At 40.7% G+C, this 27,994-nt stretch overlaps 2 protein-coding genes across 10 annotated transcripts in view; both read right to left on the bottom strand.

The window, feature by feature from the left end:
- Positions 1-5,576: 5,576 nt before the first annotated feature.
- hoxb2a (homeobox B2a) lies at positions 5,577-9,103 on the bottom strand. Its single transcript, XM_017684329.2, has 2 exons — positions 7,705-9,103; positions 5,577-6,858 (listed from the first exon to the last, which is right to left on the bottom strand). Exons 1-2 carry the CDS (start codon positions 8,162-8,164, stop codon positions 6,119-6,121), a joined length of 1,200 nt encoding a protein of 399 aa, XP_017539818.1. The 5' UTR covers positions 8,165-9,103; the 3' UTR covers positions 5,577-6,118.
- A 1,712-nt stretch (positions 9,104-10,815) lies between these two features.
- Positions 10,816-27,994, bottom strand: part of hoxb3a (homeobox B3a) — a 52,884-nt gene continuing 35,705 nt past the window's right edge. For 5 of the 9 annotated variants that reach the window (XM_017685404.2, XM_017685430.2, XM_017685422.2 and 2 more), the window contains 3 exons: positions 20,218-20,281; positions 13,732-14,329; positions 10,816-13,076 (listed from right to left, as the gene is read on the bottom strand). In XM_017685404.2, the coding sequence (XP_017540893.1) occupies positions 12,316-13,076; positions 13,732-14,221 (1,251 nt within the window). In that variant the 5' untranslated portion in view covers positions 14,222-14,329; positions 20,218-20,281 and the 3' untranslated portion in view covers positions 10,816-12,315. Of the gene's footprint in view, positions 13,077-13,731; positions 14,330-17,016; positions 18,304-20,217; positions 20,282-21,056; positions 21,076-22,178; positions 22,672-25,140; positions 25,269-27,994 lie in introns of those variants that run through there. The other 4 variants (XM_017685445.2, XM_017685451.2, XM_037544818.1 and 1 more) reach the window with 4 other exon arrangements.

Genomic DNA, 27,994 nt, shown 5'->3' with positions numbered 1-27,994 from the left:
AAAGCTTTAAAGGTTCCTGAATATTCTGACTATTGGTGAAATTCAATGAAAAGTTGTCTTTCAGGGGGTTAATAGGTTTATTGAGGCAATGAACCATAAACATTAACTAACAATTGTTTTTCATGTTTTCTCTTATTATAGTGGTTCATATTATGCATTAGCTATAGTAAATATTAGCATGTTGTATTATATATCAGCCTGATCTTACACTGAAATTTGAGCTATAGAGAGAAATCTTTTATTTGCTGTCTCTTTTCCAGGATAATATATATATATATATATATATATATATATATATATATATATATATATATATATATATATATATATATATATATAATTCACCTAGTTTTTCGCATCTACTTGTAGTTTTGGAGACTTTATCATTCCCTCCAGCAATTCTCTAACTGTGATCTTCAGATGTGTTTTTTCTTCACAAACTATCCCCCTCACTGCTTGTGGGAGCAAAATACACTTGCATCTTCTTTCAGGCTTGCAGGTACATCATTGCTGTAGTTGTTTGAAATGTCATTGAGAAATGGAAATGGTTGTTTTCCGATGTAAAGCTTTTTTCTTTCATACACAATTAAACATAATGGTTCTTGACTTGGACATATGCTCTATAAAAACTTTTAATTGATAAAGAACCTTTACATTATACAGACTTTTTAAAAACAAAAAAAGGTTATTAATGCTTTTTATTTACAAAGAGAACCATCCTTTGAAAGGAACCATCCTTTGAAAGGTTCTTTTGAAAGCCAAAGGTGCTATTGACTATAGCTATCGCCTGATTTATGAATCCATGTATTCAGTGGGGCAGACTTTTTGTCTGGAAGCCATTTATACTTTATACTTTTAGGGTTTTGAGTATTTTGAATATTCTTCCTTTAAATAGTCAAATATCTTGATTTGTTTTTGCTGGAAGGTTAGATTGCTCTCATATTGTCAGTGTAAGATCATAAACAACAACAATGACAGTTTTGCTCGTGTTTCCCACAAGTCTAAACTCACCTGTATTCTTCTAGGCTAGATGTAGGTAAAGGCCTTTTGTTTGAACTGTGCTCACTATACAAGTTGAGACACGAACTTTTGTGAATGACTGATCAAAACTGTCATCAGAAAATGTTCAGTGTTTACCTGGAAATTAATCTCAATAAACATTTATCTCTGGTAGAGTGGATATGGAGTCTCAAAGATGGTGGCAAGATGTCACTTTCATCAAATCAGTGATTTGTTTAAAGTCACATGATTTGTGGCAGCCAATTCAGCAAGAAAGTATAAAAGGTGATGCTCTGTCTATGTTTACCCTACGCTCTCAGAAAAAGGTATTAATCTGTTGCCCGGGTGGTACCCTCAAGGGTAAATGTTTTCTACTTTTAGTTAGGGAAGATAATTGTGCCATAATCCATTGCAATTATATATTTTAAGTTACATTAACACCATGCAACCGGTCTTGTCTTCAGGCTGTTTATTTCATTGTTCTGTTTTAAAATATTAGACATAAAACATAAAATGTTATGAAAAGGTAAAAAAACATACATTTCTTCTGGGAAAAACTTATATAAGATACACAGTTGGACCTTAAAACTATTGTTGTTCTTTTTGAGGGTATATTTTCACTGTTTGTTGCTTGACAAATTAAAAATGTACCTGCACAGTAAATTTTTTTCTGACAGTGTACCTTACCATGTAAACTGACTTGAGTCTCTTATCAGTGGAGGTAAATTTATGTTCAGTTATTTTACTTGCTAGGTTAATTGGTAAGGGCAGAGTATAATTGTCTTCTTTTCCCCAGGCAGTCCATGTTAGGAAGATGTCATTCTGGTGTTTTGTAAAGTTTTTTAAAGATGTTTTCTAGAGTTGTGATCATTGTGATTAGGAAGTGTTCTGTAAATCAGTGAAAAACAATAGTAATGTTTTTTTACATTTTAAACCTGTGTCCAGTAGCTTTGTCTGTATTTACTTAACGGAAGCCTTTATGAGGTCAGTGCAATTGTGTGAGCTGAAATTGTCACAAAAACAATTCAAACAGGTTTTTTTTTCTGAAAATAGTTTGGATGGTGAAGAGAATTGTTAATTTTGAAACCTTTCAAATGAAGTATTATTAGTATGTTAACTGTAGTATATAACTGTAGAATGCATTGTCTTGTGGAAAACGTTTGCTCGAAAATGGTTTTAAAGAACTGTTATCAATTGGCCTTAATATTTTGGCTTCTATTATACTAGCTTCACATTAGTTGCTAGTGTACAGCATCCATTCTGCAGCAGAGTGAAGAATATTGTTTTGGTAGCCATTATGGCCAAGATAGCATGTTGACCACTTTCAAATATGGGTGCACTGTGCCATCTTTTATTGCCCATCACTGGTAAGGGTCAAAATGGATCTTGTTGGCACAAAGTCATTTTCATGAATTAACAGTATATATACATGAACAAATGCTGCTCCATGAAAGATAAAGCTAAAGCATGTCTTTTGAAAGCCTGAAATTAGATGCAGGCATTTCTGTGCCACACTTACATTTTGCTATATATTTACTTCACAGCTTGTATCAATATTCCCCTTTCCTTCATTCTTATATTGAATATCCTCTTAATGCCTAGCAATAATTCATGCATTACTATTACCAAGGGCGTACTTTAGAATATGTTAATATTTTTCTCTTATGAGGAATTCCCCATATCACTGCACCTTTGTTTACTTTAGGCTGCACCTTCCCCAAAGATGAAGCAGTGCCAAAACCTGGGCACTGTAAAATAAACAAACAGGCTCCTGATTATGACAAAGTGAGACTGAGAAAGCATGCCACTGATAGACCTGTGAGAGTTGGCAGTCCACCAAGTAAAGCTGAGAAAGAGAGATAAAACTCGACATAGCACCACACCTCAAATTATCATGTTAGTGGAAAAAAATGTGCCCTGTAGACATCTAAATATTTACTAGATATGAATGGCCTTAGAGCAAGTTGGATATTGTTGATCTTCTTTTAAGATGGCAATATGTTAAATCTTTGTCTTGTGTCTGGCGTTTACCAAAACAGAAGTAGGAGTAGCAGAAAGGGAACAGGCTCTGTCCATGATGGAATCAGGAAACTAAGGGATTTAGTAGGAGCTAACTGGAGAGCTGCCCAGTCTGAAATAACTGCATCTCAGGGGGAAGGCTATTTCTATGCTATCAGGGAAAAAAAGGTGCTGTAGAGGTACATTTTTGTTCATCAAGGTAAAAGCAGTGTAAATATACATGCATAAAGGTACAACAGTGGTCTTAAGGTCCAATTGTGCACTTCATTCTAAATTCTAAAGATTCTAAAGAACTCAAAAATATGCAAATGGAATGAAACATGGTGCAGTTATACTCCCTAACAAAAGGTCCTGAAGTCATACTTTTCAGGGTGCCACCTGTGATCTCTGTAGAGATAGACTGATGTCCCACCAACAATATACATTATTGTGTTTTGGCAGGAATTGTATTAATGTAAACAACTGCATCTTGGTGGAAGGGAGTCTTAGGTCTATCTATCTATCTATCTATCTATCTATCTATCTATCTATCTATCTATCTATCTATCTATCTATCTATCTATCTATCTGTCTGTCTGTCTGTCTGTCTGTCTGTCTGTCTGTCTGTCTGTCTACATGTCCCTTACAATGGCTGCACTTAATTTTACATCATTTGGTTGATGTTATATATTGTATTTGGTAAAATCAGTTGACACTTTTCAATCATATATTTTTTTGTGTATCCATCCATCTCTGTCTGCCTATCTATCTGTCCGTCTGTTTTTCTGGTGTTTACTGTAAATGTAAATGCGTCTGACAGTCTCTTCCTCTTTACCTTAGTGTGACACAACTGTATCATTTGAAACATCACAGGAGATCGAAGTTCATTCACTGTCCTTCTCTTCCAATTTACAATTGATTTATACCTGTCAACAGTATGTCCCTGCATTTGTGCTGAATTCTCAGGGTAGACAGAGATATGAAGTATATATCGATGAGTTGCACAACAGTTAAGCTTCGGTTTGGTAGCTAAGTGTTGACTATGGTGTGACCATACAGCTGGTCTTTTTACCACACATTCCCTCTCCAGCTCACTGATACACACATATAAACGAGCACACATCTGTATATGTATGCACACATGAAGATAAGTATATATATGCATAGATGTTTTCATAATCTGGTGCCATCACATGAAAGATACACACTCATTCAAAAACCTTTGGATGTATGAACCCTTGTAAGCATGATGCACACATATGTGAACAGTTATGTAATAATGTAATAAATGTGATATTTAGTACAGGGCAAAATGTGTATGCTTTGAATGATGAGTATTAAAAACAGTTTTTAAAACATCTGGTTTAAAAATTACATTCATGAAAGATTTAAATATGACTTGAGGGCTTAAAAGGTGGTATGCACTTGGAGTTTGGATCTTATTCACTGACTTGAGTGAAGAAATTAGTATTAGGTATTGCTTTTCCCAGAAAACGTTACACAATCAATAGAAACAATTAATCATTTTTGGTGTTGTTGTTGTTCATGGAACTGTTACTATTACTATTTTGTTCAGTCTGCATAGTCGTCCTGTGGTTTATATTACGTTGCATTGGGTCAGATCCATCTATTACCTAAGTCTTCCACTATTGATTATGATATCAAAAAGAATCATTATGATTTGACGAGTCCTTCGTTTGTGTTAAAATGTTCATTTAAAATGATACATACAGCGAAGCACTGACCAGTTCAGTGTCCCCTGCTCTCAGACTCAACCAAGACGTTCGATAATGGCCGCCGCGTTATTGTTCATATCCTTCATTGTGCTCCCAGCGCCATTTTGGGCTACATCTCAGCCAATGTAGCCATAAGAGCCCAGCACAGCAACACCAGAGCCCGTGTGAATGAACAGTCCACACAGAGCACACTAAAAGACTAAAATAGCTATCTTCAATGTATATAATAATAATAATAATAATAATAATAACCGCTTAATAAACTAATGCATTTGTTATGCGTCATATCAAAGGGGGGTTACACAGAAGCACATTCATATCGTTATTGTTTTTACATGTATTCAGTGTTTTACTTTGAGCTTGTAGCTTCAGAGAAATGCAAATTGCTCCTCTATTTGTATGGAGGATATTTATAAGGTAATTTGTATTTGTACAAGGAGAATGTGATACTTTAGTTTCTGAATTCAGTTTCACGACATGACTGAAACGTGTCTCGTGCGAACAAACTACTGCAGTTAATAATACTAATAATAATAATAATAATAATAATGATTATTATTATTATTATAATATCATTATTATTATTATTATTATTTGGTATTAGTAGTTGTAGTAGTGGTATTGTTATTGTATGTATAGTAGTTAAAAATAATTACTGTGCATTATTTAGTTAGTAGGTAAAATTCTAAATCAATCAAAACAGAGATATTTTCTCCAAGATGACTGATAGAATTCTATCTTCATTCATTGGAATCATTATAATAACAGTAATGATAGGGTTCTTCAGTCACTCGGCAGGAGATGGACTTGCATTTGGACCTCTCATAAATCATTCACACATGCTCCAGCTTATAAAGGTTTTATTTTCAACTATGAAAATAATGTACAATAAATAATTTTAAATTTACTATTAAAGAATCTCAATAAATAAACTAGTTCTAAAATTCATCATCATGGGGCAATGCCCGCCTCGGGAGATTTTTCCTAAAAGCAGTTCAGCTAGCCTTAAATTCTGACACATTTCCTGAGAATTCAATGATTGAGCTTCACTGAAAAGAGTCCCGCACATTCCTCTGCAAGTCAGCACGAACTAAAAGCCAGATAAACAAAAGGCAATAAAATACCTGAAACTGGACAGGGGCAGTCCCGGTGTGGATTCGCTAGAACAGAACACCGTAATACTGTCAAAAGCAATGAATTATTTCTCTCCGCTACGGCTTCGTCTCACAACTGTTTCTGAATACAACCCAGAAGGGGATTTCTCTCTCTCTCTCTCTCTCTGTCTCTCTGTCTGTCCTTTCATTAGGAATGTTGTAGTTGGGGGAAAAAATCATAATATTGTGGCGGGATGCACTTGGATTGTTTTTTCTAAATTTTACAGTCAATCAAAACTGTAGATGTTGTAAATCTATGGTACAAAGAGTGCTCGTAAACAGGTCAAAATCCTCTTCGGAGAAGTCTACGGGGCTGTCCAGTGAGCTCTGCAGACTCGGAGATAAAGCGTCCGAAATCTGTAGGCAGGAGTCAGTGGAAAAGAAATTCAAATCGGCCAGTGAGTGGGCGTCCTGCGGCTCTGGGAACGCGCTGTGCTCTCGGCCCTCGCTGCCCATTGTGGCTGAGTTCTCTGTGGTGGGCGTTGGGTACGGGGGGGAGTGCACCTCTGTGTCAGGAGCAGATGCGCACTTCGGCTGCATCGCCTGACCTTCCTCGGGCGTGGGCTGGCTATTGTCAGCACTGTTCGTGTAGCAGGCGGCCGGGGGGCACGACTCGCTCTCCGACGCTCCCGCCGAACCTGAGCTGGAACCCGGACCGGACGACTCCGGTGGCTGGTTCGAGTAAGGCGAGGCTGCGTCTGCACCTTCGAGGGGCTCGAAACCGCTGGGTTCGCCCTCTGGACCGTCTCGGTGATGCGTCGTTTGCCGCTTGTGCTTCATGCGCCGATTCTGAAACCACACTTTGACCTGGCGCTCGGTTAGATCCAAAAGAGCAGCGATTTCCACCCTCCTGGGTCGACAGAGGTATTTGTTGAAGTGGAACTCCTTCTCCAGCTCGAGCAGCTGCGTGTTGGTGTAGGCAGTCCTCAGTCGCCTGGAACCGCTGCCGTTGTCCAATCCGCCTTGCACCTCTGCAAAATCAAGAGAGAAATGACTAAACTGCGCCAAAGCAATTCCAAAAGACATCAAAACATCCACGTGTAGCCTACTAGTCCGTTTTGTTTTTGGTGCAATCGTGTAGATCGGATTGTAGAAATCCGTTGTCGGCCAGGGGAAAGCTTTTTGCGGTGCATATGCAGTAAGCTCCATGTTTTGTTTTGTTCAGCTGCGTTCACATTGCATACTGACATCCAAAATGGCTACCCCAAGCCACGAGACATGGTTATGAATATATATCATTAAGACAGCGCTGACATCAACTGCGATTAAATCGTTATTCCAGAGCAAGATTTACTATCTGTATCAAAGGAGCTGCAACTTTATCGGGCAGAAAAGTCATGCATTCGAATATTACGCCAAGAAATGGGGGAGGGGTAGTAGTTATCGTATGAGGACATTGTAATCACGAAATTTTGCTGTTTGATGGAAGCGGTAATGTGCAGTAACCTAGAATGTGGATGGTATTGATTAGGCAACAGATAAAATATTAGTAGCACTGAACATAATATATAACATAAAACTGCATTCCATAATATTTCTTTTGAGCAACAAATAAGCATATCAGATGCGTTGCCAAAATTGTAGCATGTAAACTGCGCAATATGCGCAGCTGATATGCTACATTTATGTGAAATGTTAATAAGCTTGGAAATTTGTAAACAGGATGAATAGCAGTCAATCATTATTCTGTATCTGTTTGAAAAGAAGGCAGTTGATACATCCATATAGCTTGAGCAACAGACAGCCTTGCATTCACACATAAAGTCTTCCAAAAAAGCAGAAAAATCGAAAAATATGGTGTACAGTGAAATACTGACCTGTCGGGGACTCGAGTCCCGCTGTGGCGTAGCCAGAGGATGCTGGAGAGGGAGAGGCAGCTGCAGTGGCCGATGCTGCTGCTGCTGCTGTTGCTGCTGCAGGCTTGGGGCACTTCTTTGACGATTTCTTCTCCTTCATCCATGGAAACTCGTGGGCTAAGGGACCGCCGCCCGACAGTGGAGCCGGGCCCTGCTGCTGCTGCTGCGGTGGTGGTGTTGCTTGCGTCCGGAGCTGGAGGCCATTGGAGGCGGTTCGCTTTTGGCTCCTCGGTCGCGCCTGGTTGCCTGTGCAAGGGCTCAGGCTGGGGATGGTGTTCTCGAAAGGAGGTGGAATTACTGTCGAGTCCTTGATTGATGAAGTTTGAAATGACTCCAGGACAGCGGGGAAAGACGTCAGGCACTCAGCAAGGGAAGGCTGGCTGTTGATGAACCCAATCTCCCTCTCAAATTCAAAATTCATCGCTTCGCCTTGGCAAGAAGGGCGGCCAGCGACACCAAAATGCACAAAAAAGTCACATCCAAAAGGCGCCGTTTTATTTTGCGCTCCCGCTATGGCTGCATTTGCGGGCTTTAATAATTGTGTATATTGGTGATATTACTAGCGTATGGGGACCAGGGTCTACTAAACTGAAGACTATGGGCGAAATTGCAGCCAGTTCCTGATCACATGACTGTTCTCAGCCAATCAAAATGCGGGGCCTTGTGGCAAAAAGAAAGCGTTATTTTTCTGAATTGATCAAATATTCAAGGCGTTCATGGAAATTTCATGTTAGCAGGGGCTTGCATATAAAAATAAAAAATGCCCGGTTGCCATGTGTTTGACCAGTGCTTTTCGGCGTGGGTGGTGAAGTAAGACCCTTGGTGAGACAATGGCCATGCTAATACACAGCTCGCGGTGATGTAATCCTCAGGCCTTAAGTGACTGTTAAACGCACATGCACAATATGGTTAACTGCGTATTTTGGCGAGGATCATTAATCTTAAAAGTTTTGACAGGAGTAACAGACAAGAAAGGTAGCTGTATATGGCATAAAGCTGTATAAAATTCCCCAACCATTGTCTAAATAAATAGAGGTGTATCAGAGAGGTTTCACGATTCGTAGTCCTATCTGTGGGACAAGGGGATTCCTCTTTCGAAGTATGTCTGTGTATAGAGTATTCATTTAAACCTTTCTGTCTTTTTTGGACTCCTTGGGAAAATTTGGAACCTGCCTTCGCGTAAGTTTGCCGTTGAATTTTGGCTAGAATTAATTTAATTTATAAACACATGCTAAAATATTTGCTATTACGTGCTGCTACTTAGCATCACCCTCTAATTCCGCATTAGGATGTAAAATCTACTTCTAGTCTCCAGTGAACTTTTAGAGTGTCTAAATAGCCTGGTTTGCAGCACTGACTACCCAAAGTTCACCAAGAGGTCGCCCTCAAACATACAAATCTTCGACTGTGTTCAACCCTTGCGTTAAAATATGAAACATTTGAAATATTTTTTTGTTGTTGTTTCTGCAGCCTCATAGAAGAAAACAATAAGGAACGGGTAGCTGATGAAATAGAGAACGGCGATGTTTTAAGAAAGTTGAAAGCGAATAGGATATGGGTTAGATATTTTTAGAAACTAAGTAGTGAAGTAGCAGCGGTGATCAATCTTTTCTCCGGCAAAGCGCCTGACAGGAACCACCCTCAAGAATTCGCTTCTACCCTCCAGGATCACAACAAAGAAAACCCCCTTTATTCCAACACAGTCTTGAGATTTTCTCAAAATTGCGTCTTTTTTCACGCGAAGAGTTTAGTTTTATTACCTACTATGACGCACAGAAATAGCGAGGAAGTAAAACCAGGAATGCGTCGTGGTCCTGAATGGATGCTCAGACGGATGCTCATCTCTGCAGTTTCTCGCACTAGCTCGTCCTTTCGCCATTTTCTTGTTTGGAAGAAGCATAGAAAACGATAAAATGTGTGTGGGTGTTTGGGTATTAAAAGGGTATACAAAGCGAGCTGGGGGAAGTGGACATTCGAATAAGAGGAGGTCAATTCAAGAGGCCCATTTCCAGAATGGAGCTACTGCGGTTTAATGGGACACATCGATCTCTCTGTCCGGTTTTATTTTAACCAGGAAAAAGAAGCGCCGATTTACCCGTATTTATGAGAATTTTCTGTACGAAAAGGATTTTCCTGTCATCTGCGGAGAATATTTTAAAAGGTTTTAATTTCGTCTCGGCCTCGTCTATCTATCTATCTATCTATCTATCTATCTATCTATCTATCTATCTATCTATCTATCTATCTATCTATCTATCTATCTATCTATCTATCTAACTATCTATCTATCTATCTATCTATCTATTGGTTATCGGACGTCAATAAGTAGAATTTGGAAAAAATAAAAACTAATATATGTTACTAATATAAATTACTAATATATGACTTTCTAATGTTTGATGAGTACTGTGCATGTTTAAATCATTTTGCTAGTCTGCTTTGCAATGCTGGTTTATTTCCCATGTTATGTTATGAATTTTTGAAGTTACCCTGACCGTGCATTGAAATACTGTTTAATTTAAAATCCTGACATGAGCTTTTCCTTTGCGCCAGCAAATTAATGCAGCTTGTTAGCTTATTGTAAACGATTGGTTTATATTGTCACTGAGTATGCTCAACATTTTGTTGCAGTGTTTTATTCTTAGAGTAAACTAGAGTGGCTTACTTGTACATTTTAAAACTAATCTTACTGTTAGTCTATTGTGTTTTATTCCCCAAACAATCAAACTACAACCCTGATTCAAAGAAACTTATTAAATAAACAAGACGCGGATAATTTTAGTCGAGTCTTTGTTTTCTGTTTGTTTGTGTGTGTGTGTTTTTAAACGTTACTGCCTTCAAATCTTCTAGACCTGTGGACTTATTCGAGTATCTTATGATTTACAGAGGGAACTGTTTCTTTCTAAGACAGCAAACTGAGAGTAAGGGCCTAAGCTGACCTCACCTCACGTGACCACCGCTTTGCAGGCGCGGCCTTGAGGGCTCTTTAGGAAGCCTTGAAGAGAGATATACCGTGCGTGTGCGGGGGTGGGGGAGGGGGCAATGGAGCGTTAAAGAGACGTACGACAAGAATGGAAATGAATAACATAACATTTTATTAAAGAATTGTTCAACAGCCAACTCTTAACAAGAAAATCAAAGTAGCTACAAAGAACAAATGAAGTTTCCAAAAAAAGTTTCGCTATACTGTCTAATTTCCGACTATGCAGGAACGGTTCGATTCCGCTCTCACGCCCCCTGTACAAGTCAAATCATTGTTTATGTACAAGGGTAACATAAACCTACGTTTCTCTAAAATACAAGAACTAAAATTAGTTACAATGACAAGAACACAATGTCTTCTTTTTATAACAGGTAAATACTAAAAAAGTACACTTTCTCGATATAAATACATGGGGGATAAATAATACAAAAAGAAAGTATTTAAACTGGCTATAACAAATAAATATATATTTATGAATGTTCATTTGAACACACACCGAAAGACGCTGATTGAAGGTCTTTCGCTTCAAAATAAGATTTACTTTTTTCCGTATCCATCAAAATGTAAACTCTAAGTGCAACAATGATGCCCAGACGAGAAAGCATTAGGCGTAAACCGAAACGTCTACACCATTGCCTGGTTTCCCGGACATGCATTTTGTTCAATTATACCCTGTTTCCACGTTAAGTCAAGACATGAGAAAGTATGGGCCTTCCGCATTAGTGTGGGCTAATGTAAGCAAACCCAGAGAGAGAGAGAGACAGAGAGAGAGAGAAGGGGGGGGGGGGGGGGTAGTCAGGAGAAAGGAGTGGGAGGGCGAGGGAGGGGCATTAACAGTTGAGAAAGATAGGGGTGACCATGTAGGCCTATTGACTAAATTCTCAAATCTTCTTTCTTTACCCTGTACCAACGTCAAAGCAATTATCTAATTCTAGTCACTTCATGGGAGAATGCCCTAGGTAGCATAGTTGAAAAATGAACCTCGACTGGTCAAATCCAGAAATGAGTGTAGGCTGCTACTTTGTCTTGCCAAGATGAATGCGCGCATTGTTTTGTTACGCTCATGTTTTTTTCGGGCGCATAGACTAAAAAATAAATAAAGAAATGTTTAGTGAGTCGTTTAAAAAGAGGTATGTGAAAGAAGGGAAGTGAGCGAAAAACAATCCAGTGGTTTCCTAACGCCAGTTTCAAGAGTACACTACCACTCCGCTCTCAAGCAGTTCTAAGTGTGAAGAACTTGGCAATATGCTGCACAAATGCTAATGATGACGTAATCGGGGGGGGGGGGCACACGGGGTTGTACAGTAAAATAATCTATTCCTTGGCGTACGCTAGCCACAGTTACCCAATATTCATGAGCGCTGTCTTTAAAGGGGCATTTTAGGGCTGTGGGCAATGGATTGATTGGGAGATGTCTTCTGAACAAACGAATGTGCTCACAGGTGAATGAAAAGACAACATCGACACCAACTGCGGTTCTAGACAAGGCAAGAAACCACTGGATCATCTTTTTTCAACCCCATTGCATCGTCCCATGGGTTTATGTTTGTTTTGATCATTTTTTGTTTATTTTTTTTTGTCCAAACCTGCTACAGATGAGTCAACTTGGGTGCTTCTTGAATTCTACCCTGAGAAGGATGGTGCGTCGACAAATCCGTGTATGTCGGGTGTGTATCGCACGGTCCGTGGTGTTGGTTGGCCGACATCTGTGTGGCACCGTTGTAGTCCATGCTGGCAGACTGGTGGTGTGGTAGGTGATTGAGGCCGTACATAGATGGCCCGGTGGCAGGCATGGCATCCACATAGTTGCCTCCCACGTACACGGGGCTACCCTGCATGTTAGGCGTCCCGTAGTTGCCACTGTTACCCTGTAGCCCGTGAGGGTCATATTCCGGTGCCGTGGTACCATACTTCTGTTGCGATGGGCAACCTTTCATTGGGTTTTGATAGGCTGTAGACATGGCATAAGCGTTTTGATGAGGCTTGTTGAAAGATGGTGGCGACGGTGCGTCATAGCTGCCCATAGAATGCATGGAGTTCATAAAACCGGCAGAGGACTGCATTGAGAGGGGCGGGCTTCCGGTCGGAGATGGCCCCCCTGAGGAGGAACCCATGCCTTTCGATTTTTGATCCTTCTTGTACTTCATGCGCCGGTTCTGAAACCAGATCTTGATCTGCCTTTCACTAAGGTTGAGAAGATTGGCCATCTCTACGCGTCTAGGCCTGCAGAGGTACCGATTGAAATGGAACTCCTTCTCAAGCTCCACGAGCTGCGCGCTCGTGTAGGCTGTTCGCGCTCTCTTGGAAGCCGCAGAACCCGGAGGGCTTTTTTCGCCGCCACTGCTCTCCGCTGGGATGGGAATGAAATAAAACATAATTACTACATGCGGCAATTGAATGCATCGTTCCCCTTAATAAAGCTGGTCACGTAAAAAAAAAACCCTTAGCATCCTCATATTGGTTGTCAACGTTTCATAACTGGCATTTATTAAGAGATGTGCCCCCTAACATTGACCGGGTATATGTAAATTGTGTTAGGACCAATGCCCACGGCCAAAATCGTACTGTGCAGCACGCTAGACCATATTTGCTCTCCACACGTTGATTGAATTTGAATGGCTCGTTTGCCTCGTGAACCAATGTTTGGGAAGTAGTAGTGTAAATAGTGTAACAGTGAAACAGTCGATGGGGCACTGGTCTCACTGTAAGCAATATATATGAATATACTTTGTTTTTATCTGACTGTTTGAATTTAAATATTGCAGGAGCCTTATTGTCATTAGTTGACCCCCGTCAAACACACAGAAGGAAAATGGAAGAGGGAAATAAAGGCTACGATTTTGGTACGATTAGCCATTATTGCAATCAACCAGCAGCTAAATCAGTTTCAAAAGGATAGGCCTCTATACAGGCCAACATCTGTCTCGGGCAAACAGGAGCAGGTGGGGTTCAGGTTGGGGAAGGGGCGGTTGATCGTTAAAGGTTAGGGAGGGGTTGGCACACACCGTTAGCTGAGCTTGCGCTGGGGGAGCTGTTTTTTTGCTTGGTGTTCTGACGCGATTCTTTCATCCATGGGTAGATCTGCTTCGTGACGGTCGGGTTTGGGGCAAGAGTGGACGACTTTGATGACGATTTAGTTGTACTTCCGCTTCCAGCCCCACCACTTCCGCTGCCACCTGGTTGCTGTGGGGCGCTAGAACCAGTTGGGTTCACAGGGTTTTGGGGAGGGGAAACCTGGGGAGGTGGGTGGTGCTCAGATGGCAGACTAGGCCGCATACAGCTGCCGTTGAGCTCTTTCGTCTTGGCATGTTGTGGCTGTGTGGGCGCGCTGGTGCCGAGGGACTGCAGTGAGCAGGCGGACCTCTGGTAGTCCCCCTCGAGGTGCGCTGAGCTCTGGAAGGCGGCTGGCTGGGCCTCATAGCCGAAGCCGTTGGCCCCTTGGTACGAGTAACCTCCGAATAGTGTCGAGTTGTCGTAGTAGGTCGTTTTCTGCATTTCCAAAAGTCGCGTTACTGGCTACCAGGGTCCTGACGACCTTCTGGAAGAACATTGGCACCAGATGTCACGTGACGGTCTTTTTCCAACGGCCTCTTGGAAGCTGACCTGAAAGGTTATAAGAGGCACATAATAAGAGGGGCGCGAGGTAAATCCATCTTACTGCGCTGAAAGGCGCCATGACATGAATAGTACGTTCCCACAACGCGGCTTGCAGATGCTATGTCAGGCAACGCTGGACTGTGATCTCTCTCTCTCTCTCTCTCTCTCTCTCTCTCTCGCAAACAAGTATCATAACACAATTGCGAAGGTCTCAAAAACTGTACTTTTGCCGATGTTGAACACCATAACTATCTACTTATCCATTGTTTTTTATTGCTGTTTCTGTACCAAACATCTGATTTTCGTAGCTCATAAATATATATATAATAATAAAATATTTTCTTTTGAATTTATATTTTTATTGGTAATAAAAGACTTTTCTCTTTGTTGGTGCTCTGTTTCTGAAGCTAGAATTGCCTCTGAAAGTTATTTCTACGTGTCTGTGTATTGTTTACATATTTATTAAATCATTACTAACTGATAATAAATTTGAATGTATTATGACAATATTTAAAACTGCATTTCGTTCACTCAAACTAACATGAAGGTACAGGCTGAGCAATAGACAGACATTAGCGTTTAGCACTAGCTACCAGTTTTGTAGCCTAGAATGACGTTTCATATAAACTACGCTGGAAAAATATATAGCAAATAATAATATCAAACAAAAATGTTAATGCTATGTAATAAAGCTTTGTTTTCTCGATTCTGAAGAAGCGTCATTGTCTAATAAATGACCTGAGCTCTACAAAATAGGTTAGCAGCTTAGACAAATCAATAAATATGCCTCATGCAGAGAGGCAATCTCCAGAGAGCTTTCTCCAGTTACACACAAATGTATTTGGTCAACATTAAAAACCTGAAAAACCGGCATTGTGTTCCATGACCAATGTGGTGAACTTAGTGGACCCTGTGAGTGTGGCGTGGAAAAAGGTCCCCGGAAACCCTCTCTAGATGTGATTCATGATGGTCGCTGAACCGAAATAGACAAATCTAGGGCAATCACTCAAACACTTACAGACACCTGGCATTCATTTACGGTTATAAGTCAAGGGAGAATCGTAAAAATATGAAGAACTGTCCTGAGATTTACAGAGGTTCTCTGTTTTGTAGTAGACATAACAGCAGCAAGTTGAATTTAGGATGGTATATACAATGAAATAAAATCATTGAATGTAATTTTACTCATATAATTGTGTTATAATTGATGACGTATTGACACGATAATAAATGTTATGCTATTGCTACTTAACGCCTTTTAAATTGCCAAAACTAGAGGCCGTGTCTACCTTAGGTAAATAGAGTCAACATAAGGCCTATTTTTTTACGTCATGTAGTGCACGGTGCAGCCATAGTCTATCCATTATAAACACAAAGCAGAAAATAACTTAATCCATGTGGTGAAATCCGACACAAAGCCAGTGCACTCAATGGTGTAAATTAAATGCTCACAGAAATACGACCAGATGTAGGCCAATTAAACCGAGTGTAAAATGAACAAATACGTAAGCCCAGCACAAAATAGACTTAAAGACCATTTTTTATCAGTAGTGGGTGGTAACAATAAACTATATTTAAATAACCCACGATAAAAGCTAATGAATAATTTCGAAAACGAAAAGGCTGAAAAACGTACAGTTGTGGTTGTCAGTAAAACGAATTTTACCAACCACAACGAAATTGCAGAAAATATAAAGAAAATAATATTGCTCACGTGCTGAAATGTTATATATAGAAGGAATGGAGGTTTGTATGAGTCTGTTTATAAAACTGAGAACCTGAGCTACAGCTTTTGGACATCAACTCTCAACACGTCACAAATGTAGCTCATTTATCTTCGAAGAAGACGGACGGAATCCTAATCATTTACTCCAAGGAATTGTTCGGGGGAGGGGGGGAAGGAGCATTATAGATATCAAATCATATCGCAGTTCCATTAAATGGAACACGTAATGTCCTGGCCCTCTTGTTATGGTAACACAATAACCAACTTTTCTGTAGATTCAACCTTAACACAATTATGGAGTCGAGGACGGACGTGGTTGGGGGAAAGAGACCATCCCGTGAAACGTCAACAAAACAACAAGGGGCAGAACATTGCTTGGGCGCCCCTTAGCTATCGGACACGGGGATACAGAAAGAGGCTAATTTCCGAACGGGCTGTAACAAAACAACGCAATTAATGACCAATATTCGTTTATTCTTATTATATGTCTAGGCTTTTAAGGGTAGACGGCGCTGCCTTAATGTTAGTTGATTTCCTCCACTGGGGCAAAGGAGGCCCAGGACGAACAATTTATGTATCAAACAAAAAAGCACCAATGGACAACCCAGAGAGCTTGGAAATCGGCAAATATTTCGGTGTTTCGCTTAGCTACAGCATCCGATCGCCCAGAAATATCGCTTTCCTAATGCGTTAAAATCTAACACATCCTTTGCATCAAAGGCGACAGGACAGTATGCAGCCCCCCTGAAATGATTTTCTCTGATACGGAAGAAAAATATGCGGCTGGCGAAATGAATGCGTTAGGCTGGGGAACAATCCGGAGGGGAAGAAAGAAGGCTGCTGCGTGGAAGGAAGCTTAAAGCCTTGTGAACTCTTCTTGAACCGCGTTTGGAGTCATACGGTCATAAATCACTAGGACACACATACCGCCATTCACAAACTGATAGCCTATTTCAAAGCAGCTTACCTTAGCCTCTGACGAGCGACGTCCGAGCAGGCATCATATTTTTTCACGTTCGGCCACCGTGCAATCAATAAAGCAGCCCAGAGCTCGTTGCCGTTGCGATATTTCAGCCCGCCAGCGAGCGTCAGACGCCGGGTATCTCGAGCACGGCTGCCCCGCGCCAGAGTGCGGGCGCTCCTGGACGGATCCCCTCGGCTCGCGAAAGGGGGGGAGATGGTCTAGCATGAAAGATCTGAGGTATGCGAGGGGGACTGCAAATGGACAGGCAGCGCTGCTCCTGGCCGCCCTGTCGACTGGTACGCCCTGCTCGCTGATAACAATGGCCTCAGATTTCGCCTCCGTTCTCCCCTCTTCCCTCGCTCACGGTGTAAACCTGAACATCATAATCCGAGCAGAGCTGCTGGCTCGCCGCCGTCACATTTCCCCGTTGCATGTCGGGCCCCAGCCGTTCGCTCGCGTTATTTTCGCCCTTTTGCTCCTCTTTTGGCGGCTTATTGTATTGTCAACACAGGCCTTCCCAGGCTATTTGGAAATAACGGAGCTGGCTGTGGATGTGCCAGGCGCTAGCGTTAATCCCCATCAAACAGCGTCACCAGTGAAAAATTATGCTAATTGCAGGCGCGCAGGACAGGCTAAGGGCCTACAAATGGACATCCTTGCAGCTTTTTTTCTTTTTTCCAACCCACTTCACTAGTTTACGTGTCAGGCTGTGCTAATGCGGTTCAGTTAGGTACGTTTAGTTCTCTCTTATTCCACTGATGCATATTAAACGACTAGGAAGTGCCTTCTCAGTGCTGGCTGTCTCCAGGCACAAGCAACGTTCAGCCTGTGTTCTTAATGTTACATCACATCTCTGCCAACACACCCAACTAGTATAACTTATGCGCAAAACATGAAAACAGGTGGGGAGGGGGCGACAGAGCGAGAGAACAGACAACAGGCGGACTTGAAAGCGGGGGAGGAGTGTGAAAACAAATCACCAGATAGAAAAAAACGAAGATAATTTTTGATATTTAATGCACCGACAGGTCCTGATCACACCAGTCTAACTTGGCTACCGAGCACAAGTTAAACATACACAAGTAGGTCTCCTTGATATTTTTTGGAATGCTATGCTAAGTGGGACTTTGACATAAGGCGGATTTTTAAAAAGGTAAATCAATAGGAGATGAAAAAAAACAAAAAACAAAGAATGACGAAAGGAAACGTGGAAGAAAGCCAGCGCGAGAGAAACGAAAACATAAAGGTGTTTTAGAAATATTGCTTTCTCTCTTCCCCGCCTTTCGTCATCTCTCTCTCTCTCTCTCTCTCTCTCTCTCTCTCTCTCACTCTCTCTGTCTCTCTCTCTCTCTCTCTCTCTCTCTCTCTCTCTCTCTCTCTCTCTCTCTCTCTCTCACACACACACACACACACACACACACACACACACACACACACACACCCCTCTCCATATTTTTATTATTCAGGACACTACCCTCGTCGTTTATGGCTACGTAAGATTTATGAGTTCTACCACACACAGGCAGCTGTAAATAGGCAACTTTAAAAAGATGTTTTTCGGCTAGCTGCCTGAATAGAGAACATCACCAGCGGTGTGGGAGGAAGGCACGAGGCAAAAATGTAGGTGTCTGCAACATTTTTTTGGTTAACACTATTGTTCTTCGTTTTGCAACTATTGCTAAATGCGTGAGTAAGTGGGAACAATTTAAAAGATTACTTATTAACTAATACGTGGGTGGAAGAAAAGGAATGCAGAAAACGGTCTTTTTTTTGTACTTTTCTCAGCACCATGATATATTTCATACAAGATCCCGTCCTGGGTGGATTACCACCTTGCACTTTGGATTATTTCATACTTTTATGCCTTTTTGAGGGGGTACTATAATTTGTCAAATTGTTTTTTCAGGAAGAGCAGCTCATTGGATTCTATTTGACATTATTTGGCGATGGATACATTTTTGCTCAAACGATGGAATTTAGAAGAAAAACGGAACACCATAAATATAAAGAACACACACACACACACACACACACACACACACACACACACACACATATATATATATATATATATATATATATATATATATATATATATATATATATATATATATATATATATATATATATATATACGCAGGTTGTATTAATCATCCTTTATTTCCTCATCCTAATCTACTTGGTATAATATCTACAACCCAAATTTTATGTTATTTCCATATGTATTCATAATGCTAGAACTTTTACCTGTGTAACTTTAAATACGAAAATATCTCATATTAACCAGTGATGCATTCTATGTTGAGTTTTTTTAATCAGTACAATAAGATAATGTAATGATATCAGTCGCCTTGGGGTAAAATTATTACCCTGTTTTACTGGTTTTGTCATCTTCAGTGTCACTGTAACATTGTAATCGCCCACAGCGTCCCAATGCCAAAATAATCAGCTGTTGTTGTTGTTGTTGATGTTATTGTTATGGTTGTTCTTGTTGTTCTTGTATTTACTTACAAGTAAAAAACAGATTGGGAATGTTGTTACAACGTGTGTGTCTGTGACAAGGTTTGATTGTTAACCTTTTGCTGCGCCATTATTTGTCATTTGATTCCTCGAATTCACACGGTGGGAGTGGAATGTAAAGCATGGCCAGTATTATACAATTTGGGCACTCGTACTATAACTTCCATCTAAGCCTTTTCTCAGTTTTACTCGAATGCAGTATCGTATTATTAAAAATCAGAAATTCCTCATTAGAAAAGTAAATGTCTTCGGACATATGGCAATTGCAGCTACGCCAAGGACATGCACACAAAAGATTAACATTGATTAATCGCCTCATTCAGACCGAAGGGACTTGTTAATAATTGCATTCTTATTTCCTTTTTTCCATGCACGTGTTCATTTCATGTTTGGTTTTTGTTAGCAAATGTTCTTTCAGTTTCAGTTGTGCAATTAAAATTACGCTTAAAGTCAAAAATCTTGTTTCGTTATTAACATCGATTTCAATAAAATATAGATTTTCGTCTTTACTTCATGGGTCAGTATTATTTCATATTGGTTATGAATACAAATCAATAATCCACATAATAGACTGTCAATGCAAAAGCACATGCTTGAGAAACAATGTCTCCTCCACAAGCACATAGTCTGCAGATATGAATTATGGTCACACAGAGCAGTTTAAAGAGAGATTGGATCACTTACCGAGATAACGTCTTTCACTTCTAGATTTTATGCAAGGATACAGCTTCCTGATAACCCGGAGGATCTAAAAGAAGAAACGCACACACAAAAAAAGATGCGATCAAAATGGGGTCGCCAAAAATCCAATATGACCTCGTGTACACAAATCGACCTCGGAAGCAATGTAAGGGTTGACCACCGGTGACGGATATCATCAACCTTAAATTATGTTATGTTTAAGGAATACAGAAAGAAATTTGAGGCCATCGAATATATACAACATGCATCAGCAGTCACATACTTCTATTGATTGCAGTCATTTATGTGATGATATGTAATATTTATTATAATTTTGTTTCAAAATCTGACCTTCCACTTAATTCTACTGTAACGACTAAAAATAACATTTAGAAGTTAAAAAACATATAAATTGAATGGCCTCTGTTTTCTGCTGGTCAGAAATACGCATATGAATACTTGCTTTCCAATAAGATTAAATGAACCAATATATGTAAGTTCAAATAGCCACATCAAGTATTACTCATTGTTATTAACGAGTAAACATTGCTGGCGCGTTATAGCTGTAAAAAGTTAATAATGAACAAATTAATCTCCTTGCTTTGAGTATTTTTTCCGTTAGTGTGGAAAAAAGTATATTTTAATATGATTAGTTAAAAAATAAAAAAGTGATAAACCATTAGAGAAAGCATAATAATAATAATAATAATAATAATAATAATAAACGCAGCATTTCAACAACCACAGATAAAACACAGTGCAACGAAACAAATACAAAATAAAACGAAAGTATCAAGCGAGGTGCGGCGACCACAGAGAAAACCATAAAACATAAGCCCCACCATTCTGGTCAAAAATCCGCCCATAAACTTGGTAAACACAGCTCTTAATCCAAACGGAAGCCTTGGAGAAGCGAAAATGGATATATACAGTAGGCGAGGGCCGGAGTAGAAATGGAATGAAATGGCCTTGCTGGTCTGCATAGTAGCGCTTATTAAAAGTGGAATAAAAACGTTGGACGCTCCCGTTCGCCGGCTCCTGACAGCTACCCCAAACACATAAATCAAAACGAGGATTCCCCCGACCTCCCCGACTCTGCGGCCTATAGCGCTATAAAGTTATTTATTGCATCCCAGCACTCACGCACGCCGTTGGCTCGCGTCCATCCCAGGCACCCGGGCCACTTTCAAGCGCTAAACGGGCAGTTTTGGGTGTTTTTTCGTCCCCGCTAACACGCCAGCGACCCGCAGTCTTACTGGACTAACCTAAAGTTACCTACAAAGTGAAGGGTGCTCCTGCCCCCGCAAGCAGGAACGCTGCTGCGCTCAGAACAAAGGGAGGAGGCAGCTTCCAGCCAGAAGAGCTGATGAGCCAATTTTAGTGGGGGAAATGGGGAAGAAAGAAGCCAGGGAGCAACGACTTTCTAGTCGAACCAGAACCGGACTCTACAGAAGGAAAGGCTCCAGAAATGGCTAGTTTATTGCGCTAAATGTCGAAGGGAAACAACAGCGGGATTCGCATGGGTTCATTTCTGCAGGCTTTGCAACAAAGGGCTCCTGCATAATTTATCAAAATGCATATTAAGTGGATATACAGGCATTGGGGAGATGTGATGTGTTTGCCGGGCAGAGATTTTCAATAAAAAACAATGCAATACTGAAATCCCATGGTACACACAACACACCCTCAGCTCAACTCACATAGTAAACACTTAAATGTCCAACTTTATTGGTAAGTTCACTCTCTCTCTTTCTCTGATAGATCATCAGTCCCCTGCTGTATAATCACAGGCCATACCTAACACAGTTCAGCACGTCTTATCGTGACTTGCATGCATGCAATACTTAAATATAAGCAAATCTAAAAAAATAGGTGAGCGAAGCTAACATAGAGTCAGGATGTGTCTTTGATAGATTGGCATCGGGTTTCCAGCGTGACCTTTGAATGGAGGCGCAGTAACTCACCAGATTAATGATCAATCAAGTACTCTGGAATCCCCTTGTAATGTCTTATATTTATGTATTAATCCACGGCGTGTACGTCCACGGGCTCTTGTATGGCACTTGCTGGAAATTGGCACAATGCCGACCTCATCACATTCACATTTGCCGTATACTTATCAGGCAGTCGTGAACAGCAGAGTTAGTGGGTTAAAGAAACCTTAAAGGCCCTGTCCACGAGTCCAAAATAATGTCCTAATTCCACCGCTCACGTGACACGCATGCGCCAGATGTATACTCTGCGAAAACTAAATCACTGTGGTACATGTATACACAAAATAAGTCTCTATGACTTTTAATATGTTATCCACAGCTGGTATAAACTCCCGGCTTTTGTCCCTTTTTCTCCAAAAGACCCATTTTGCCTCCTTTGGTGAGCTTTCATCAGATTCATTCGTTGGATTCCAAACCCAAACGCGAGCCGCACAAGATTGTTTTAAGCGATATATCTTCTTTTCGGTTGCATTCTGGCGAATGACACGGAACTTTCAACACCCCAAACTTGTGAGCGTCTGATCTTTGAACGTTGAAGGGGCTTTCTGCCACTGCTGGGAGAGTGGGAGAGCAGTGGGCTTGGTTTTTGACACCCACGCTTATGGCTCCATGGTAAACATGCCTGGATTACAATTAACTCTCATTGGAGCCTCACTGACCTTCCCAAGATGTTCTTATCGATCCCTACGGATCTGCCTGTCATGAAATTCTGTAGTGGGTTAGAGGAATTTCTAGCCACGTGCATTTTAAGTTCACAACATTTTCTCTCATAATCTGGAGCTACCTTCTGATTTTTGTATGCAATTTGTTACCACTGACTGTGGAATAAAACAGCATTTTAAATATATTGTCCTAGATGGTCGTCAAATCGACTATGAGAACTGTGATTCTTCTGTAGTCTGTCTGATACTCCGCTAAGAAGAGACTTTTCTTATTTAACGCCTGCGCTAAAATTCACGCCGTCAGCGTCTTTGTAGGCGAAGTTAATTTTTAAAGACCAGCAAAGCTTAGAATGGGTAATTTTTAACTTGTTCTGAATGCAGACGCACATTGAGGACGAGCGGGGGGATCTGGGTCACCGTTGCCCCATGCCCTCTGGGTCTGAAAAGTGCCAACCTCACCAAATATGACAAACGACTCCGGAGAGCTCGACGCCATTGCGCTGGTTGCCTTAATGACACCTAGAATTATTGCACTGCATCTTTAGATTCTTGATAAAAGTAGCATCCGTGCGTAAAACTAAATCGTATTTGTCACCACTAAAGAAACCCAACCATGTATTTCAATACACGTCTCTAATTACAGCTGTTGCTTACACATTAAAGTCTTGTGCCGCGACATAACAACAATGGCCATAATAGGCTATAATATAAATCTTCAAAATGTGTATTGAAAACTATGGAGATCCTATGAGCTGACACGATAAAAGGGGATGTATATTATATTTACATCACACTAAAGATGGTACTGTAGGCTATACAAACTTTCTCTCTGCTTCTGATGCTCTCTCAACTGTCAGTGATTTATGATAAAATCAATTAAATCATAGTCACTTATGTTTTGTGGTTTTAACTAGACCTGTGCTTTACAAAGCGTAAACCGCTGGGTCACAAAATCCTTTCTCTGTTGAATTGAGCAGCATAGAAAACTGGAACATAGAAATATCTGAGAAATATCTAGAATGTGTTATTAGTGAAACCAACAGCATAAAGATCAGGGTGTCAGGTATTGGTGAATGTGGCACGGTGTGGCTGCTTTTCTCCATCACGTATTAAAAAGCGACTTTGGGACGTTTTGTCATCATCCTCGCTCCATCTTTGTTCATTCAAACCAAATAGTTGACAATGGCTAAAATCTAAAAATAAAAAATGTATACATTCAGACTTTACCTGGCAAATGATGCTTGTTAATATTCTATATTTATAACATTGGCACATGCATTTGTTTGTGCTTTGTGCAAAAAACTCTGCTTTAAATTGTTAACAATACATCATCTATCAGATTCCTTTTATTCAAATTTGCGACTGAACGACATGGGCCTAAGAGTGCGAGCTTGATGGCTCTCGGTCTTCTAAGAAATAACGAAGCGACGGAGACAACATGGCATGCACAACCTGTGAAATCATGAAATGCACAACCTTGGGAAGCTATTAATGAACACTTCATGTGTGGGAAGCTCAAAGGCGACGCAAAAGTCATATTGTTTTATTTCTTTAAAGACCTCGTGTTTACACACCTAAGGAGCGGGAAAACTCCAAGGAGACATTAAGTTTCAATATAACCATCCACCTTGAGGCCACATTTGAATTATTAGCCGCCCCTCCGTTTACTCAGGCAGCTCGCGTAAGTTTTAGGAACGCCAGTTGTTTCACACTTGGCAATCTTCGAAAACGTAATAACAACGAGAGGCCGTAGTGATCATAAGGTGTGCATTTTGGGATTCCTGTAGCGTGCATGGGGGGAAATAAAAAAACAGGGGTCTAAACTGTGAGCTGCTTCAGTATGCAGTCCTTTCTTCGGGTCATAAATCACCAACACATGCGTCTTCTTTTTATACCTAACCTTCAACGTTCATTTTCGACTCTCTTGGCCAGTCTAAGCACCTACCCACTCTATGATGAGCTTCTGACTTTCTTAATGAGAAAACTTTTATTGGGTGATAGAAACTTCAGCTAAGAGCTAACTGCACGGTAGAGGTAAAGAAAGGCGTATCTAGAACGAAATAGAGGCAACCTTTAGCCTTACTCAGTTACCTATTTGAAGGCATCTGTCCTCAGTTGTGTGAAAACAAAAGGTTTTCGAGCCTGGGCACACCCAGGGATGGCTCTAGACTGGGTCACACGACGGATAATTAATGACTTGTCGGCAGAGGAGCTCAGGACACTAGGAAGAAGCCAGGCATGCGGCATCAGTTGGAGCTTGCAAACCTTACCTGAGTTCCAGCATTCCTTCGACCTCTCCAACGAAGAATTGCCCTGGCTTTTGGAATACGTGTTCAGGACGCCCGTGGAACGGAGGGACAAGCCAGGGAGCGGATTTAGAGGGTCTGAGACGGCGCGGAATGACAGATTAGCTTTCGTGTCATACTAAAAGCCCTACAAGTAATTTGGAAGCAAATACGACTGTTAACATCGTGAAAATGACACAGATAGGGCCAAAGATGTTGCTAATACGCGCGCGTCCTCAGACGAACGCTCTGGAGTGCAGAGAAGATTTTTTTAGCTCTACAGAATTCCGGACTCCAAATCTCGGCGTGTGACTCCTCAGGCGCAGCAGTCACCAGCAGGCGAAAGATTCCACCTCTACCCTCTAGCTGTCTTTCTGCCTCTCGCTGCCTGCGCGAAGCAGCGTGGATTGACACGGTGAACTAGTGAACCAGTGGACTGACAGGACACACAGGGTGGAGAAGGCATCAGGGTTCCTCCGTCCAATAGGGAACTGCACGGCTCCTGGGCCAACACATGGGCCATATGGTCATTGCAACCTGGGGGCTTCAGGAAGGGCGAGCACGGCTAGTCTCATTCTGATAGCTAGTTTCTCGTTGACATTCTGAGGAAAACTGGTTTCTAATATAGACCACTAGGATGTAGTTTCTTTAGACAGACTAAAATTGAGCAGACGGTAGATGGCGAGAACCGTGGCCGTGGCTTCACTGTGTTTCTTTGATTGAGCTTTTTTTAAGTCCTGAAATATATTGCATAACTGCATAACTTGAGCAAATGTACTTGGCCTTGCTCCTTTAAAGCTTTTGTTTGCTGGGTTGTACTCTACCCACGCAGATTGGAGAACAACACCCACACGACTTGAGCATTCTCTCTCTCTCTCTCTCTCTCTCTCTCTCTCTCTCTCTCTCTCTCTCTCTCATTCTCTCTCCACACACACACAAGCGCAAGGAAGTTCAATTATAGCGATTTAAAAGCGTGATGATAGTATCCGTGCTATTCTTAGACGTTGCATGAAAAAGGTGGCCGTCCCCTCCCGAACATTTCCGGCTCCGTTCTCTTATCGCTCTCCCCCATGATCCTCAACCGGCTGAAAACCTTCTGCGTTGCCTCTGGATATCGTTTTTGCGGTCATTTTTCATGCGCTCTCAATCGCTGCTCTGTACAGACCGTTATAAATTAGCGCGAGGTTTGATATTGATTTATTTCTAGATGGGTAATCATTCCAGCATTATGAGGCCGGGGAAACACCTGGCCAAGCTAAAATGAGATAATACGCAAGAAGATAGTGTGTAAAACTCTTTCCAGAGGCCCATTACCTGTGCTGCCCCACTAACACACTATTATTTCTCTCTAAGCACGAGAATACGCAGCGTAAATGTTAAGAAAAAGAATGATATTTGGACGCCACTGGTAGCAATCTGTAAACGCGTAAATAACGAGTATATAATTACTCCAAGTCCAAATAAAAGAGCAAAGAAACGAGACGTTATTTTACTACATTTGTCTTTGTCTGTACACTAGACAGTCTGTCGTATTTAACTATATTTGTGGTGTCTTGTGTTTGTAGAGTTGAGATAATTAGCCTCTGTAAGCACATATTAAAAGTCAATGAAAAAATAAATCTGTTTAGCATATTTGTAGCCGTGCCACGTTCCTTTGCAAAGACTAGCATTTGTTCTTTGTATTTTTGTCCGTTAAAGAAAGTAACATAAATACGTGGCTCTACTTCCAAGGTGTACCGTAGTAATATATTCATAGTTATTCTTGTCTGCCATTCTGCCATTGTGGGCATGCATTCTAGGAGGCACATGCAGCATGAGCTAGTTTTATAAGAAAACTATACCATATTTCAAGTTACGATACAAATTATTGTTCCCTTTACATTTACGGCAACTTAAGCTAACAAAGCCTAAACCAGCAACCATATTATTTTAATGAGTACTGAAAAAAAATGAGGTCGCCAGAATCTGGAGCACAATATGGCCGCCACACATGGCTGTATTGTTTCAAGAGGTGGGCTTTCTTACTAGCATAAGTGTATTGCAATGCTTTTTGATAAATAAATAAATAGCTGAATAGGTTCCTCCTTCAACACAGTCGAACACGCCTATCTGACACGTATCACAAAACATCCAAATGCATCTGCATGAGATGTATTTGTTTGGTTTTTATGGCCTTAAATCTTAGCAACTAGTTGTTTTTTTTCTAAGGAATGTTATGTTGAGAAGAGCAATTAGCTATTTTATCCCTGATCAAAGTCCTTTAAAATATTAGGCATAATAGGCTGTGACTGCTCTTACTGTTACTGTCACTAATGGTAGTGCTGCTGAAGATACAAATAAGATACTACTACTGCTACTACTACTAACAACAACAATAATAATAATCATAGTAATAACAACAACAACAACAACAGGCTGTAAAACAAAGTAAATATATTCTGTAGGCTGGTACTGTCTGCAACTGCCCACTGATTGCATTATATATATATATATATATACACACACACATATATATATATATATATATATATATATATATATATATATATATATATATATATATATATATATATATATACACACACACACATAAACGCATGTATGTCTGTATATCTGTATATATGTCGACCCAAACTGACTGCTATTTTGATTCCTTTACTCAGTTACTCAACCTTCATATATCAGATATGAGATGAGAAAAGTGTCCCATCTCTTCGCCCTTAAGCATCCTCCAAAATGAGCTCAAAAATTGTTTTTGACACTTCGCCCGGCAACAAGGAGCGCCGCTGGAATTATACATTTTGAAGGTGTTCACCTCATGCAGCTGTGCCCATTAATA

The sequence above is a fragment of the Pygocentrus nattereri genome, chromosome 14 (assembly GCF_015220715.1).
Source record: "Pygocentrus nattereri isolate fPygNat1 chromosome 14, fPygNat1.pri, whole genome shotgun sequence".
Lineage (NCBI taxonomy): Eukaryota > Metazoa > Chordata > Actinopteri > Characiformes > Serrasalmidae > Pygocentrus > Pygocentrus nattereri.
This window is presented reverse-complemented; position numbering and strand designations above follow the sequence as displayed.

Excerpts from the sequence above, each read along its gene's own strand:
- hoxb2a (XM_017684329.2), bottom strand. The coding sequence starts at position 8,164 with ATGAATTTTGAATTTGAGAGGGAGATTGGGTTCATCAACAGCCAGCCT. Across the intron at positions 6,859-7,704 it reads GGGACTCGAGTCCCCGACAG|AGGTGCAAGGCGGATTGGAC; the intron begins GTCAGTATTTCA and ends TTGATTTTGCAG.